General features: G+C 55.5%; 1 protein-coding gene across 1 annotated transcript in view; it reads left to right on the top strand.

Moving 5' to 3' along the window:
* The window catches only part of LOC110536392 (E3 ubiquitin-protein ligase znrf3-like), a 205,458-nt gene extending 190,619 nt beyond the window's left edge, over positions 1-14,839 (top strand). Inside the window, exons 6-8 of the mRNA XM_036936352.1 lie at positions 8,988-9,155; positions 10,473-10,575; positions 10,885-14,839. Coding sequence (XP_036792247.1) covers positions 8,988-9,155; positions 10,473-10,575; positions 10,885-12,749 — 2,136 coding nt within the window. The 3' untranslated portion in view covers positions 12,750-14,839. The remainder of the gene's footprint in view (positions 1-8,987; positions 9,156-10,472; positions 10,576-10,884) is intronic.
* Positions 14,840-15,172: the final 333 nt, after the last annotated feature.

Here is a 15,172-nt window from a genome sequence, read left to right as displayed (position 1 = left end):
GTCCTTTGCTCCTCTCCCCAGCCACCAACTCTCTGTCCTCTGTCCTCCCGCCAGCCACCAACTCTCTGTCTTCTGCTCCTCTCCCCAGCCACCAACTCTCTGTCCTCTCCACAGCCATCAACTCTCTGTCCTCTGTCCTCTCCACAGCCACCAACTCTCTGTCCTCTGCTCCTCTCGCCAGCCACCAACTCTCTGTCCTCTGCTCCTCTCCTCAGCCACCAATTCTCTGTCCTCTGCTCCTCTCGCCAGCCACCAACTCTCTGTCCTCTGCTCCTCTCCTCAGCCACCAATTCTCTGTCCTCTGTCCTCTCCACAGCCACCAACTCTCTGTCCTCTCCACAGCCACCAACTCTCTGTCCTCTGCTCCTCTCCCCAGCCACCAATTCTCTGTCCTCTGCTCCTCTCCTCAGCCACCAACTCTCTGTCTTCTGCTCCTCTCCCCAGCCACCAAATCTCTGTCCTCTACTCCTCTCCCCAGCCACCAACTCTCTGTCCTCTGTCCTCTCCCCAGCCACCAACTCTCTGTCCTCTCCACAGCCACCAACTCTCTGTCCTCTGTCCTCTGCTCCTCTCCCCAGCCACCAACTCTCTGTCTTCTGTCCTCTCCTCAGCCACCAATAATCGGTCCTCTGCTCCTCTCCTCAGCCACCAACTCTCTGTCTTCTGCTCCTCTCCCCAGCCACCAACTCTCTGTCCTCTGTCCTCTCCTCAGCCACCATCTCTCTGTCCTCTGTCCTTTGCTCCTCTCCCCAGCCACCAACTCTCTGTCCTCTGTCCTCCCCCCAGCCACCAACTCTCTGTCTTCTGCTCCTCTCCCCAGCCACCAACTCTCTGTCCTCTCCACAGCCACCAACTCTCTGTCCTCTGTCCTCTGCTCCTCTCCCCAGCCACCAACTCTCTGTCTTCTGTCCTCTCCTCAGCCACCAATAATCGGTCCTCTGCTCCTCTCCTCAGCCACCAACTCTCTGTCTTCTGCTCCTCTCCCCAGCCACCAACTCTCTGTCCTCTGTCCTCTCCTCAGCCACCATCTCTCTGTCCTCTGTCCTTTGCTCCTCTCCCCAGCCACCAACTCTCTGTCCTCTGTCCTCCCCCCAGCCACCAACTCTCTGTCTTCTGCTCCTCTCCCCAGCCACCAACTCTCTGTCCTCTCCACAGCCATCAACTCTCTGTCCTCTGTCCTCTGCTCCTCTCCCCAGCCACCAACTCTCTGTCTTCTGCTCCTCTCCCCAGCCACCAACTCTCTGTCCTCTGCTCCTCTCCACAGCCACCAACTCTCTGTCCTCTGTCCTTTGCTCCTCTCCCCAGCCACCAACTCTCTGTCCTTTGCTCCTCTCCCCAGCCACCAACTCTCTGTCCTCTGTCCTCTCCCCAGCCACCAACTCTCTATCCTCTGTCCTCTCCTCAGCCACCAACTCTCTGTCCTCTCCACAGCCACCAATGCTCTGTCCTCTGTCCTCTCCTCAGCCACCAACTCTCTGTCCTCTCCTCAGCCACCAACTCTCTGTCTTCTGCTCCTCTCCCCAGCCACCAACTCTCTGTCCTCTCCACAGCCACCAACTCTCTGTCCTCTCCACAGCCACCAACTCTCTGTCCTCTGCTCCTCTGCTCCTGTCCTCAGCCACCAACTCTCTGTCCTCTGTCCTTTGCTCCTCTCCCCAGCCACCAACTCTCTGTCCTCTGTCCTCCCGCCAGCCACCAACTCTCTGTCTTCTGCTCCTCTCCCCAGCCACCAACTCTCTGTCCTCTCCACAGCCATCAACTCTCTGTCCTCTGTCCTCTCCACAGCCACCAACTCTCTGTCCTCTGCTCCTCTCGCCAGCCACCAACTCTCTGTCCTCTGCTCCTCTCCTCAGCCACCAATTCTCTGTCCTCTGCTCCTCTCGCCAGCCACCAACTCTCTGTCCTCTGCTCCTCTCCTCAGCCACCAATTCTCTGTCCTCTGTCCTCTCCACAGCCACCAACTCTCTGTCCTCTCCACAGCCACCAACTCTCTGTCCTCTGCTCCTCTCCCCAGCCACCAATTCTCTGTCCTCTGCTCCTCTCCTCAGCCACCAACTCTCTGTCTTCTGCTCCTCTCCCCAGCCACCAAATCTCTGTCCTCTACTCCTCTCCCCAGCCACCAACTCTCTGTCCTCTGTCCTCTCCCCAGCCACCAACTCTCTGTCCTCTCCACAGCCACCAACTCTCTGTCCTCTGTCCTCTGCTCCTCTCCCCAGCCACCAACTCTCTGTCTTCTGTCCTCTCCTCAGCCACCAATAATCGGTCCTCTGCTCCTCTCCTCAGCCACCAACTCTCTGTCTTCTGCTCCTCTCCCCAGCCACCAACTCTCTGTCCTCTGTCCTCTCCTCAGCCACCATCTCTCTGTCCTCTGTCCTTTGCTCCTCTCCCCAGCCACCAACTCTCTGTCCTCTGTCCTCCCCCCAGCCACCAACTCTCTGTCTTCTGCTCCTCTCCCCAGCCACCAACTCTCTGTCCTCTCCACAGCCATCAACTCTCTGTCCTCTGTCCTCTGCTCCTCTCCCCAGCCACCAACTCTCTGTCTTCTGCTCCTCTCCCCAGCCACCAACTCTCTGTCCTCTGTCCTCTCCCCAGCCACGAACTCTCTGTCCTCTGTCCTCTCCACAGCCATCAACTCTCTGTCCTCTGTCCTCTCCACAGCCACCAACTCTCTGTCCTCTGTCCTCTCCACAGCCACCAACTCTCTGTCCTCTGCTCCTCTCCTCAGCCACCAATTCTCTGTCCTCTGCTCCTCTCGCCAGCCACCAACTCTCTGTCCTCTGCTCCTCTCCTCAGCCACCAACTCTCTGTCCTCTGCTCCTCTCCTCAGCCACCAACTCTCTGTCCTCTGCTCCTCTCCTCAGCCACCAATTCTCTGTCCTCTGCTCCTCTCCCCAGCCACCAACTCTCTGTCTTCTCCCCAGCCACCAACTCTCTGTCCTCTGTCCTCTCCACAGCCACCAACTCTCTGTCCTCTGTCCTCTGCTCCTCTCCCCAGCCACCAACTCTCTGTCCTTTGCTCCTCTCCCCAGCCACCAACTCTCTGTCCTCTGTCCTCTCCCCAGCCACCAACTCTCTATCCTCTGTCCTCTCCTCAGCCACCAACTCTCTGTCCTCTCCACAGCCACCAATGCTCTGTCCTCTGTCCTCTCCTCAGCCACCAACTCTCTGTCCTCTCCTCAGCCACCAACTCTCTGTCTTCTGCTCCTCTCCCCAGCCACCAACTCTCTGTCCTCTCCACAGCCACCAACTCTCTGTCCTCTCCACAGCCACCAACTCTCTGTCCTCTGCTCCTCTGCTCCTGTCCTCAGCCACCAACTCTCTGTCCTTTGCTCCTCTCCCCAGCCACCAACTCTCTGTCCTCTGTCCTCCCGCCAGCCACCAACTCTCTGTCTTCTGCTCCTCTCCCCAGCCACCAACTCTCTGTCCTCTCCACAGCCATCAACTCTCTGTCCTCTGTCCTCTCCACAGCCACCAACTCTCTGTCCTCTGCTCCTCTCGCCAGCCACCAACTCTCTGTCCTCTGCTCCTCTCCTCAGCCACCAATTCTCTGTCCTCTGCTCCTCTCGCCAGCCACCAACTCTCTGTCCTCTGCTCCTCTCCTCAGCCACCAATTCTCTGTCCTCTGTCCTCTCCACAGCCACCAACTCTCTGTCCTCTCCACAGCCACCAACTCTCTGTCCTCTGCTCCTCTCCCCAGCCACCAATTCTCTGTCCTCTGCTCCTCTCCTCAGCCACCAACTCTCTGTCTTCTGCTCCTCTCCCCAGCCACCAAATCTCTGTCCTCTACTCCTCTCCCCAGCCACCAACTCTCTGTCCTCTGTCCTCTCCCCAGCCACCAACTCTCTGTCCTCTCCACAGCCACCAACTCTCTGTCCTCTGTCCTCTGCTCCTCTCCCCAGCCACCAACTCTCTGTCTTCTGTCCTCTCCTCAGCCACCAATAATCGGTCCTCTGCTCCTCTCCTCAGCCACCAACTCTCTGTCTTCTGCTCCTCTCCCCAGCCACCAACTCTCTGTCCTCTGTCCTCTCCTCAGCCACCATCTCTCTGTCCTCTGTCCTTTGCTCCTCTCCCCAGCCACCAACTCTCTGTCCTCTGTCCTCCCCCCAGCCACCAACTCTCTGTCTTCTGCTCCTCTCCCCAGCCACCAACTCTCTGTCCTCTCCACAGCCATCAACTCTCTGTCCTCTGTCCTCTGCTCCTCTCCCCAGCCACCAACTCTCTGTCTTCTGCTCCTCTCCCCAGCCACCAACTCTCTGTCCTCTGCTCCTCTCCACAGCCACCAACTCTCTGTCCTCTGTCCTTTGCTCCTCTCCCCAGCCACCAACTCTCTGTCCTTTGCTCCTCTCCCCAGCCACCAACTCTCTGTCCTCTGTCCTCTCCCCAGCCACCAACTCTCTATCCTCTGTCCTCTCCTCAGCCACCAACTCTCTGTCCTCTCCACAGCCACCAATGCTCTGTCCTCTGTCCTCTCCTCAGCCACCAACTCTCTGTCCTCTCCTCAGCCACCAACTCTCTGTCTTCTGCTCCTCTCCCCAGCCACCAACTCTCTGTCCTCTCCACAGCCACCAACTCTCTGTCCTCTCCACAGCCACCAACTCTCTGTCCTCTGCTCCTCTGCTCCTGTCCTCAGCCACCAACTCTCTGTCCTCTGTCCTTTGCTCCTCTCCCCAGCCACCAACTCTCTGTCCTCTGTCCTCCCGCCAGCCACCAACTCTCTGTCTTCTGCTCCTCTCCCCAGCCACCAACTCTCTGTCCTCTCCACAGCCATCAACTCTCTGTCCTCTGTCCTCTCCACAGCCACCAACTCTCTGTCCTCTGCTCCTCTCGCCAGCCACCAACTCTCTGTCCTCTGCTCCTCTCCTCAGCCACCAATTCTCTGTCCTCTGCTCCTCTCGCCAGCCACCAACTCTCTGTCCTCTGCTCCTCTCCTCAGCCACCAATTCTCTGTCCTCTGTCCTCTCCACAGCCACCAACTCTCTGTCCTCTCCACAGCCACCAACTCTCTGTCCTCTGCTCCTCTCCCCAGCCACCAATTCTCTGTCCTCTGCTCCTCTCCTCAGCCACCAACTCTCTGTCTTCTGCTCCTCTCCCCAGCCACCAAATCTCTGTCCTCTACTCCTCTCCCCAGCCACCAACTCTCTGTCCTCTGTCCTCTCCCCAGCCACCAACTCTCTGTCCTCTCCACAGCCACCAACTCTCTGTCCTCTGTCCTCTGCTCCTCTCCCCAGCCACCAACTCTCTGTCTTCTGTCCTCTCCTCAGCCACCAATAATCGGTCCTCTGCTCCTCTCCTCAGCCACCAACTCTCTGTCTTCTGCTCCTCTCCCCAGCCACCAACTCTCTGTCCTCTGTCCTCTCCTCAGCCACCATCTCTCTGTCCTCTGTCCTTTGCTCCTCTCCCCAGCCACCAACTCTCTGTCCTCTGTCCTCCCCCCAGCCACCAACTCTCTGTCTTCTGCTCCTCTCCCCAGCCACCAACTCTCTGTCCTCTCCACAGCCATCAACTCTCTGTCCTCTGTCCTCTGCTCCTCTCCCCAGCCACCAACTCTCTGTCTTCTGCTCCTCTCCCCAGCCACCAACTCTCTGTCCTCTGCTCCTCTCCACAGCCACCAACTCTCTGTCCTCTGTCCTTTGCTCCTCTCCCCAGCCACCAACTCTCTGTCCTCTGTCTTCTCCCCAGCCACCAACTCTCTGTCCTCTCCACAGCCATCAACTCTCTGTCCTCTGTCCTCTCCACAGCCACCAACTCTCTGTCCTCTGCTCCTCTCGCCAGCCACCAACTCTCTGTCCTCTGCTCCTCTCCTCAGCCACCAATTCTCTGTCCTCTGCTCCTCTCGCCAGCCACCAACTCTCTGTCCTCTGCTCCTCTCCTCAGCCACCAATTCTCTGTCCTCTGTCCTCTCCACAGCCACCAACTCTCTGTCCTCTCCACAGCCACCAACTCTCTGTCCTCTGCTCCTCTCCCCAGCCACCAATTCTCTGTCCTCTGCTCCTCTCCTCAGCCACCAACTCTCTGTCTTCTGCTCCTCTCCCCAGCCACCAAATCTCTGTCCTCTACTCCTCTCCCCAGCCACCAACTCTCTGTCCTCTGTCCTCTCCCCAGCCACCAACTCTCTGTCCTCTCCACAGCCACCAACTCTCTGTCCTCTGTCCTCTGCTCCTCTCCCCAGCCACCAACTCTCTGTCTTCTGTCCTCTCCTCAGCCACCAATAATCGGTCCTCTGCTCCTCTCCTCAGCCACCAACTCTCTGTCTTCTGCTCCTCTCCCCAGCCACCAACTCTCTGTCCTCTGTCCTCTCCTCAGCCACCATCTCTCTGTCCTCTGTCCTTTGCTCCTCTCCCCAGCCACCAACTCTCTGTCCTCTGTCCTCCCCCCAGCCACCAACTCTCTGTCTTCTGCTCCTCTCCCCAGCCACCAACTCTCTGTCCTCTCCACAGCCATCAACTCTCTGTCCTCTGTCCTCTGCTCCTCTCCCCAGCCACCAACTCTCTGTCTTCTGCTCCTCTCCCCAGCCACCAACTCTCTGTCCTCTGCTCCTCTCCACAGCCACCAACTCTCTGTCCTCTGTCCTTTGCTCCTCTCCCCAGCCACCAACTCTCTGTCCTTTGCTCCTCTCCCCAGCCACCAACTCTCTGTCCTCTGTCCTCTCCCCAGCCACCAACTCTCTATCCTCTGTCCTCTCCTCAGCCACCAACTCTCTGTCCTCTCCACAGCCACCAATGCTCTGTCCTCTGTCCTCTCCTCAGCCACCAACTCTCTGTCCTCTCCTCAGCCACCAACTCTCTGTCTTCTGCTCCTCTCCCCAGCCACCAACTCTCTGTCCTCTCCACAGCCACCAACTCTCTGTCCTCTCCACAGCCACCAACTCTCTGTCCTCTGCTCCTCTGCTCCTGTCCTCAGCCACCAACTCTCTGTCCTCTGTCCTTTGCTCCTCTCCCCAGCCACCAACTCTCTGTCCTCTGTCCTCCCGCCAGCCACCAACTCTCTGTCTTCTGCTCCTCTCCCCAGCCACCAACTCTCTGTCCTCTCCACAGCCATCAACTCTCTGTCCTCTGTCCTCTCCACAGCCACCAACTCTCTGTCCTCTGCTCCTCTCGCCAGCCACCAACTCTCTGTCCTCTGCTCCTCTCCTCAGCCACCAATTCTCTGTCCTCTGCTCCTCTCGCCAGCCACCAACTCTCTGTCCTCTGCTCCTCTCCTCAGCCACCAATTCTCTGTCCTCTGTCCTCTCCACAGCCACCAACTCTCTGTCCTCTCCACAGCCACCAACTCTCTGTCCTCTGCTCCTCTCCCCAGCCACCAATTCTCTGTCCTCTGCTCCTCTCCTCAGCCACCAACTCTCTGTCTTCTGCTCCTCTCCCCAGCCACCAAATCTCTGTCCTCTACTCCTCTCCCCAGCCACCAACTCTCTGTCCTCTGTCCTCTCCCCAGCCACCAACTCTCTGTCCTCTCCACAGCCACCAACTCTCTGTCCTCTGTCCTCTGCTCCTCTCCCCAGCCACCAACTCTCTGTCTTCTGTCCTCTCCTCAGCCACCAATAATCGGTCCTCTGCTCCTCTCCTCAGCCACCAACTCTCTGTCTTCTGCTCCTCTCCCCAGCCACCAACTCTCTGTCCTCTGTCCTCTCCTCAGCCACCATCTCTCTGTCCTCTGTCCTTTGCTCCTCTCCCCAGCCACCAACTCTCTGTCCTCTGTCCTCCCCCCAGCCACCAACTCTCTGTCTTCTGCTCCTCTCCCCAGCCACCAACTCTCTGTCCTCTCCACAGCCATCAACTCTCTGTCCTCTGTCCTCTGCTCCTCTCCCCAGCCACCAACTCTCTGTCTTCTGCTCCTCTCCCCAGCCACCAACTCTCTGTCCTCTGCTCCTCTCCACAGCCACCAACTCTCTGTCCTCTGTCCTTTGCTCCTCTCCCCAGCCACCAACTCTCTGTCCTCTGTCTTCTCCCCAGCCACCAACTCTCTGTCCTCTCCACAGCCATCAACTCTCTGTCCTCTGTCCTCTCCACAGCCACCAACTCTCTGTCCTCTGCTCCTCTCGCCAGCCACCAACTCTCTGTCCTCTGCTCCTCTCCTCAGCCACCAATTCTCTGTCCTCTGCTCCTCTCGCCAGCCACCAACTCTCTGTCCTCTGCTCCTCTCCTCAGCCACCAATTCTCTGTCCTCTGTCCTCTCCACAGCCACCAACTCTCTGTCCTCTCCACAGCCACCAACTCTCTGTCCTCTGCTCCTCTCCCCAGCCACCAATTCTCTGTCCTCTGCTCCTCTCCTCAGCCACCAACTCTCTGTCTTCTGCTCCTCTCCCCAGCCACCAAATCTCTGTCCTCTACTCCTCTCCCCAGCCACCAACTCTCTGTCCTCTGTCCTCTCCCCAGCCACCAACTCTCTGTCCTCTCCACAGCCACCAACTCTCTGTCCTCTGTCCTCTGCTCCTCTCCCCAGCCACCAACTCTCTGTCTTCTGTCCTCTCCTCAGCCACCAATTCTCTGTCCTCTGCTCCTCTCCTCAGCCACCAACTCTCTGTCTTCTGCTCCTCTCCCCAGCCACCAACTCTCTGTCCTATGTCCTCTCCTCAGCCACCAACTCTCTGTCCTCTGTCCTCTACTCCTCTCCTCAGCCACCAACTCTCTGTCTTCTGCTCCTCTCCCCAGCCACCAACTCTCTGTCCTCTGTCCTCTCCTCAGCCACCAACTCTCTGTCCTATGTCCTCTCCTCAGCCACCAACTCTCTGTCCTCTGTCCTCTACTCCTCTCCCCAGCCACCAACTCTCTGTCTTCTGCTCCTCTCCCTAGCCACAAACTCTCTGTCCTCTGTCCTCTACTCCTCTCCCCAGCCACCAACTCTCTGTCCTCTATCCTCTACTCCTCTCCCCAGCCACCAACCTTCTGTCCTCACCCCACTTCCATCCCCAGCAACACTGCATACCTGTGTATCACCCCAGTCTAACCCTCCGCCCCCCCCCCCCTCTCCTCTCTCCTCCACCTCTACAGAGTTCTATGAATAGGATGGCCATCCAGGCCCTGGAGAAGATGGAGACCAGGAAGTTCAAGGCCAAGATCAAGGGTCAGCGTGAGAGCAGCTACGGAGCATCAGATTCACTGAGCAGTAGCTCCACCTCTGACTGTGCCATCTGTCTGGAGAAGTACATAGAAGGAGAGGTACTAGACGAACACACACACACTGTTCAGAAAAACAGTTGCCAGAAAGGGGTTAGCTTCAGGAACAAAAAAAGCATGGTCAGAAGCTGAATTTGGTTTAAGAAGTCTGTAGAAATATGTATTCTGGACCCTAATCGAGGGAGGGAGCAAGGGTGGGAGGGAAGGAGGTAGAGAGGTCAGAGGGTTATTGAAGGAGGGGAGGAGGGGGGAGAGGGAGAAAGAGAGGGGGCGAGGAAGGAGAGAGGGGGAGGAGGGAGGGAGAGAGAAGGAGAGGGGGGAGGAAGGGGGAGAAGGAGGGAGGGAGAGAGTTAAAGAGAGGGGGAAGGAAGGAGAGAGGGGGGAGGAGGGAGGGAGAGAGAGAAAGAGAGGGGGAAGGAAGGAGAGCGGGGGAGAGAGAGATAAAGAGAGGGGGAAGGAGAGAGGGGGGAGGAGGGAGGGAGAGAGAGGGGGCGAGGAAGGAGAGAGGGGGGGAGGAGGGAGGGAGAGAGAAAGAGAGGGGGCAAGGAAGGAGAGAGGGGGGGAAGAGGGAGGGAGAGAGAGAAGGAGAGGGGCGGGAAGGGGGAGGGAGAGAGAGAGAGAGAAGGAGAGGGGGAGTAAGGGGGAGAGAGAGAGAGAAAGAGAGGGGGCGAGGAAGGAGAGAGGGGGGGAGGAGGGAGGGAGAGAGAGAAAGAGAGGGGGCGAGGAAGGAGAGAGGGAGGGAGGAGGGAGGGAGAGAGAAAGAGAGGGGGTGAGGAAGGAGAGAGGGGGGGGAAGAGGGAGGGAGGGAGAGAGAGAAGGAGAGGGGCGGGAAGGGGGAGGGAGAGAGGGAGAGAGAAGGAGAGGGGGAGGAAGGGGGAGGGAGAGAGAGAGAGAGAGAAGGAGAGGGGGAGGAGGGAGGGAGAGAGAGAGAAGGAGAGGGGGGAGGAAGGTGGAGGGGGATAGATATGGAGGGAGAGTTGTTCAATGTTGCTGTATAATAATGTGGTAGCTGTTAGCCGTTCACCCATCAAACACCAATCATGTCCTTAGATATTGTCAGCCTTTACTAACCTTAACTGGTCCCCTCCCCTTCTCCTTCACTCCTTCTCTCCCCCTATCCCCCTACCCCTCTCCTCCTCTTCCCCTGTTCCTCTCCCCCTGTCCCCGTGTTCTTCTCCCCCTGTTCCCCTGTTCCTCTCCCCCTGTCCCCCCCCCCCTCTCTTCCGCTTCCCCTTCTCCTCTCCCCCTGTTCCCCTACCCCTCTCCTCCTCTTCCCCTGTTCCTCTCCCCCTGTTCCCCTCCTCCTCTTCCCCTGTTCCCCTCCCCCTGTTCCCCTCCTCCTCTCCCACCCCTCTACAGGAGCTGCGGGTCATCCCCTGTGCCCACAGGTTCCATAAGAAGTGTGTGGACCCTTGGCTCCTCCAACACCACACCTGTCCTCACTGTAGACACAACATCATCGGTGAGCTGGTGTTCCCTATGAGCCCTGGTCAAAAGTAGTGCACTATATAGGGAACTAGGTTCCATTTGGGACACAGTGTTCTCAGCATGAGGCCTGTAGCTATCTGACAGGAATTTTCCAGTCTGCAAATGTTTAACTTTTGTCACACTATGCAACCCGGTAAAACAGTAAAAGAGAATCAATCAATTCATTTAATCAACGTAAAATACCTTTCTCATGAAACTGTAACAAAGCTAACTTTTGAAAGACGTTTCTTTGACTCCGTGCGTTAACCAAACTCCCTCACTTACACCCCTCTTCTCTTCTCAGAGCAAAGGAAGGGGAACCTCGGCGCTGTCTGCATGGACCCAGTCTACAGCCGGCAGCAGAGGGTAGTCCTGCCTGTCCACTACCCTGGAAGGGTGCACCGGTCTGGGCAGGTGACTGCCTACCCCACCCGCACCTCCATGGACCCCCATGGTAACCCCATCACAGTGCTGACAGTGGACCAGCACTCAGACCCCCAGGGCCTGTACCCTCACCAATCTGCCCACTCCGGGGCCTTCCTCCGGGACTACCACCCCCACCCAACCCTGCACCTGGACCACTCTCTCAACCCCCATCACTGTGAGCTGCAGCACCAGCACCTGGGCCTCAAACCCCCCGCCTACCCCCAGTACCAGCACCTGGGCCTCAACCCCCCCGCCTACCCCCAGTACCAGCAGCCAGGTCCCCGCCACGGCGCCTTCAAGAGGCCTAAGTTCCACGGACGCAGCTTCTCGCGGGCCGCCTGCTACTCGCAGTACGAGACCATGTACCAACACTACTACCTCCAGGGCCTGACCTTCCCCCAGCAGGGTGAGGGGACCCAGGGGGCAGCAGGCGTAGGAGGGGTGACTGGGAGCGCCGGGCCCCACAAGGGCCACCACAGCATGGCTTTCCAGGGGGGGCTGCTCTACCCCACGGTGGTCCACATGGCCGCCAGCTCCAGGATGGCTGAGGCAGGGAGCGGCGCCTCGGGGCCGGGCTGTTACCATGGCCACCGCTCGGTGTGCAGTGGTTACCTGGCCGACTGCCCAGGAAGCGACAGCAGCAGCAGCTCTGGCCACTGCCACTGTTCCTCCAGTGACTCTATGCTGGACTGTACAGAGATCAGTAACCAGGGGGTATACGGCTCCTGTTCCACTTTCCGCAGCTCCCTGAGCTCTGACTACGACCCCTATGTCTACCGCAGTAAGAGCCCCTGTAGGGGGTCGCAAGGGGAGCCAGGGGCCACATCTGCAGGGGCCTCCACCGCCTGCCCCTCCACAGCCGAGGACTCCCTAACCCCAGCTCCCTCGGGGGGACACAATGGCGACAGCTTGCAGCCACAGCCTCTTCCTGGAACCTCAGGGTTCAGTGTGGGGGACCAGCTTTCCAGCTGCAGCAGCCGCTCGTCACTAGAACAACCCAGGGACACCAGCAGCACTAGCACTACCTCAGCCAGGCCTCCAGAGGGAGCCACAGTGGACATGGGGAAGGGAAGGCAGACAGGGGAGGAGACGAGGGGGGAGCATGGCCTGGGAAGAGCAGGGGCGTGCAGCTGCTGTTTCGAGGTGCTCCCTCCCAACATGGAGTGCAAAGGTCAGCAGGGATATCAGAGGCAGGACTCAGACTGGGTGGGGCCTATGGCCTCCCCAGGACGTGGCTGTCACAGGGGGGCAGAGCAGAACTTTTACCACCCTGGGGAGCACCTGTTGGCTCCGTCGGAGCAGGTGAGCTATGAGGGCTTGCCCTATTGCTTCTACAAGGAGATGAAGGTTCACCGGGCCACAGGGGGGCGCTATAATGAGGACTATGCCGTGAATGTGCAGTATGCGCACCACGCTGCAGACTCGGATGCCTGCTGTGGTGGGCTCAGCCAGAGAATACCCATAATCCACCAGGGCACAGACTATGAGCTGGGCTTGGGGACGGAGACTCTGTATCAGAGCAGCCTGCTGCTAGGCAGCCTCACCTTGGGGCAGGGGGGCGAGGGGCGGACTGGTGGGCGGGTGGAGCCTGGTGAGGGAGGGTACTTCACCTCAGGACAGTTCAGCGGTCAAGCGAACCCCACCCAGGAAGAAGAGACCAGGTTCCTGTTCCACCCCCTGAACTACACTACCCACGATGCATCTGGAAACAGTAAAGCTACAGACAAGGGTCTGGGGGTATGAGGGGGTGTGGAGCCCAGAAACAGGGACTCAAACAAACATCCTGTTTGGTACCTAACCGGTCGGTCAGTCAAGAAAACCTCAGTTGCCTTGCTTTTTTAAGCCTCTCGCTCGCTGAACTCTGAATGTTATCATCCTAGATGGTGATGGTGTAGATTTCTACTGAAATTATATGATGGCCTGCCTGGCGTATCCAGACATAACCAGTTCATTCCTGTGGTCATCAGCAGCTCAGCATAAGCCCAGCTCAACCAGCATGACACGTGGCCACGCCTCCCCAGCGGAGTCTACAGGCTCAGAAAGATAGAGAATCAAGCTACAACATATGGGTGGAAGTTCACGGTGGTTGGATGTAACAGTGGATGGCTTGGCAAGGCCAGAAATCAACACGTAGGCTGGCCCAGCCCTCACAGTACCATGGGTTCCAGACAGGGTCAGTCCGGATCCTGAGACCCATTTGGAGAGAAACAAACTGTGTTAGCAGGGCCCAGTTTGTGAGATTTTTCTTCTTCTGATCTAGTAAGTTGTTCTTCACCTCTGGACTCTGGTCTGTGCAAGTTGTTTGAGGATACATGTCCTTTGTTTTATAATCACACACATACCTGTGTGTACATGCATATGTACTTTATGTATGTGTTTACTGCTCTTATGACAAGACGTTGCATATACAGCTTGGACAACAAGCGTCAACAAACCACCAAACTCAGATGAAAGGTTATGGAAGAGTACCAAAACATCAACTCATTTTCTTTTTACGGGGTTGGGTGGAGGGGCGGGGTCCTTGCCAGTTGGAGGGGAGGCAGTTCGTCACAGTCACACACTCTTTCATTGAGCTAAGCTATGCTAACTAGACTACAGTTCTCTCTTGGGATACTCAATGGGGTGCAATATTCTAGAACAATGCAGATAGAATGTTGACTCAGTTCTCTGTTCTACATAATAGAGAGTCTGTTCTAAATAGAATACATGTCTATCTGCGATGTTCAGAACATTGCGCCTTCTAGAACATACACCAGACCAAGCCTTAGGCCACTGAGCCATCCTCACCATCTTGGGCTGTGTCACCTTTTGACTAAATAAAGGTCCACGTAGTGACAGGGTTTCTCTGCGTTCGTAGAACGACATTTGTATATCTTCAAAGGATTGGATTTATATCAAGTTTAGTCACTGCTTGTACGTTAGAAGCTCTTGTTTTTGTTTTTTTGCAGTCACTCATCTAGCCTCCTCCTCAACACTTAAGCTATAATATACGGCTATAATATACACTTCTAATATGGTTCTATAAAGCTGTTGTGTGTCAAAAAAGGGCCAAAGGAAAAAATATAATGATTCACAAGGGATCCTTTTTATACTGTGGCTGTGGGTGACACTGAGCAGTTACACAGAAAGCAGCATGTCTGATTGTTTTATTTGATTAAATCATACAGCCCACATCATGCTCTCAAACAATATCAACGTTGTTCATTCATGCCTTCTTTCTGTTGGTTTTACAGACTGTTTTTACTGTTTCTATGAAATGTACCCTTTGTCTTCAGAGGCAATCGTTTTGAAATAGCAATATTTATATGTAAACCAGAGCTGTAATCAATGAAAGATATTGAGAATCTAATCTTTCCTTTGCATAAAGATATGTACTACAAATATAACATTTTGGGTTACCCCAAGTCACTATTTAATTGTTTTGTTTTATTATTTGTAGCACTTAAGAAGATTGTATTAAAAGAAAATGTGTACACAAAATTCATATTTTATATTTTTATTATTTTCTCCATCATTATCATTTTACAAATGTTTAAAAAAGGCTAGAAATCAACCTGTATATTTCTGTATCTGTATTGCAGCATATTTCATAAATGGAAATATGTTCTCTGAATATTTATTTACTAATATATTTATCTTCAAGCCATGTCTTATGTTGAGTGTATGAACGTTTTTGAGTTATTTGGTTGCTGTTTGTGATAAATCGTTAAATACATGGTAATTGCACACAAAATTATTCAATATTCTCTGACCAAAAATGTATTTAAAAAATGTATTTCCATACAGTTGTGTAATTAAAGTGTTCAAAGATCTGTAAAATATACAGTTTTATTCAAGTAAATCACATTATTGTTGTTTTTTCCCCCCAAACCTTTTCATCTTCATTCAGGGAAATTGACAACAGTGCAGTGTTGATTAGAATTTATATTTTAAATATGGTATAGATCTACATCTCTTTTGGGAAGAAAATTTGGGTAGGTAAGCATATATACGAAACGTTTTAAACCACATAACTTTGACTGGCTTGGAGTTAACTGAGAGAGACTGGATAGTCCTCTGAAGCTACGTCACAAAAGTGCACCTTGGTAAAAAGTAATGGACTATATAAGGAATAGGGTGCAATTTGGGAAGCAACCCATGTAGTGACCCTACTGTCGTCTGCTGGC

The sequence above is a fragment of the Oncorhynchus mykiss genome, chromosome 11 (assembly GCF_013265735.2).
Source record: "Oncorhynchus mykiss isolate Arlee chromosome 11, USDA_OmykA_1.1, whole genome shotgun sequence".
NCBI classification, from domain to species: Eukaryota; Metazoa; Chordata; class Actinopteri; order Salmoniformes; family Salmonidae; genus Oncorhynchus; species Oncorhynchus mykiss.
Note: the sequence above shows the minus strand (reverse complement) of the source record. Positions and strands in the feature narration are given on the sequence as shown.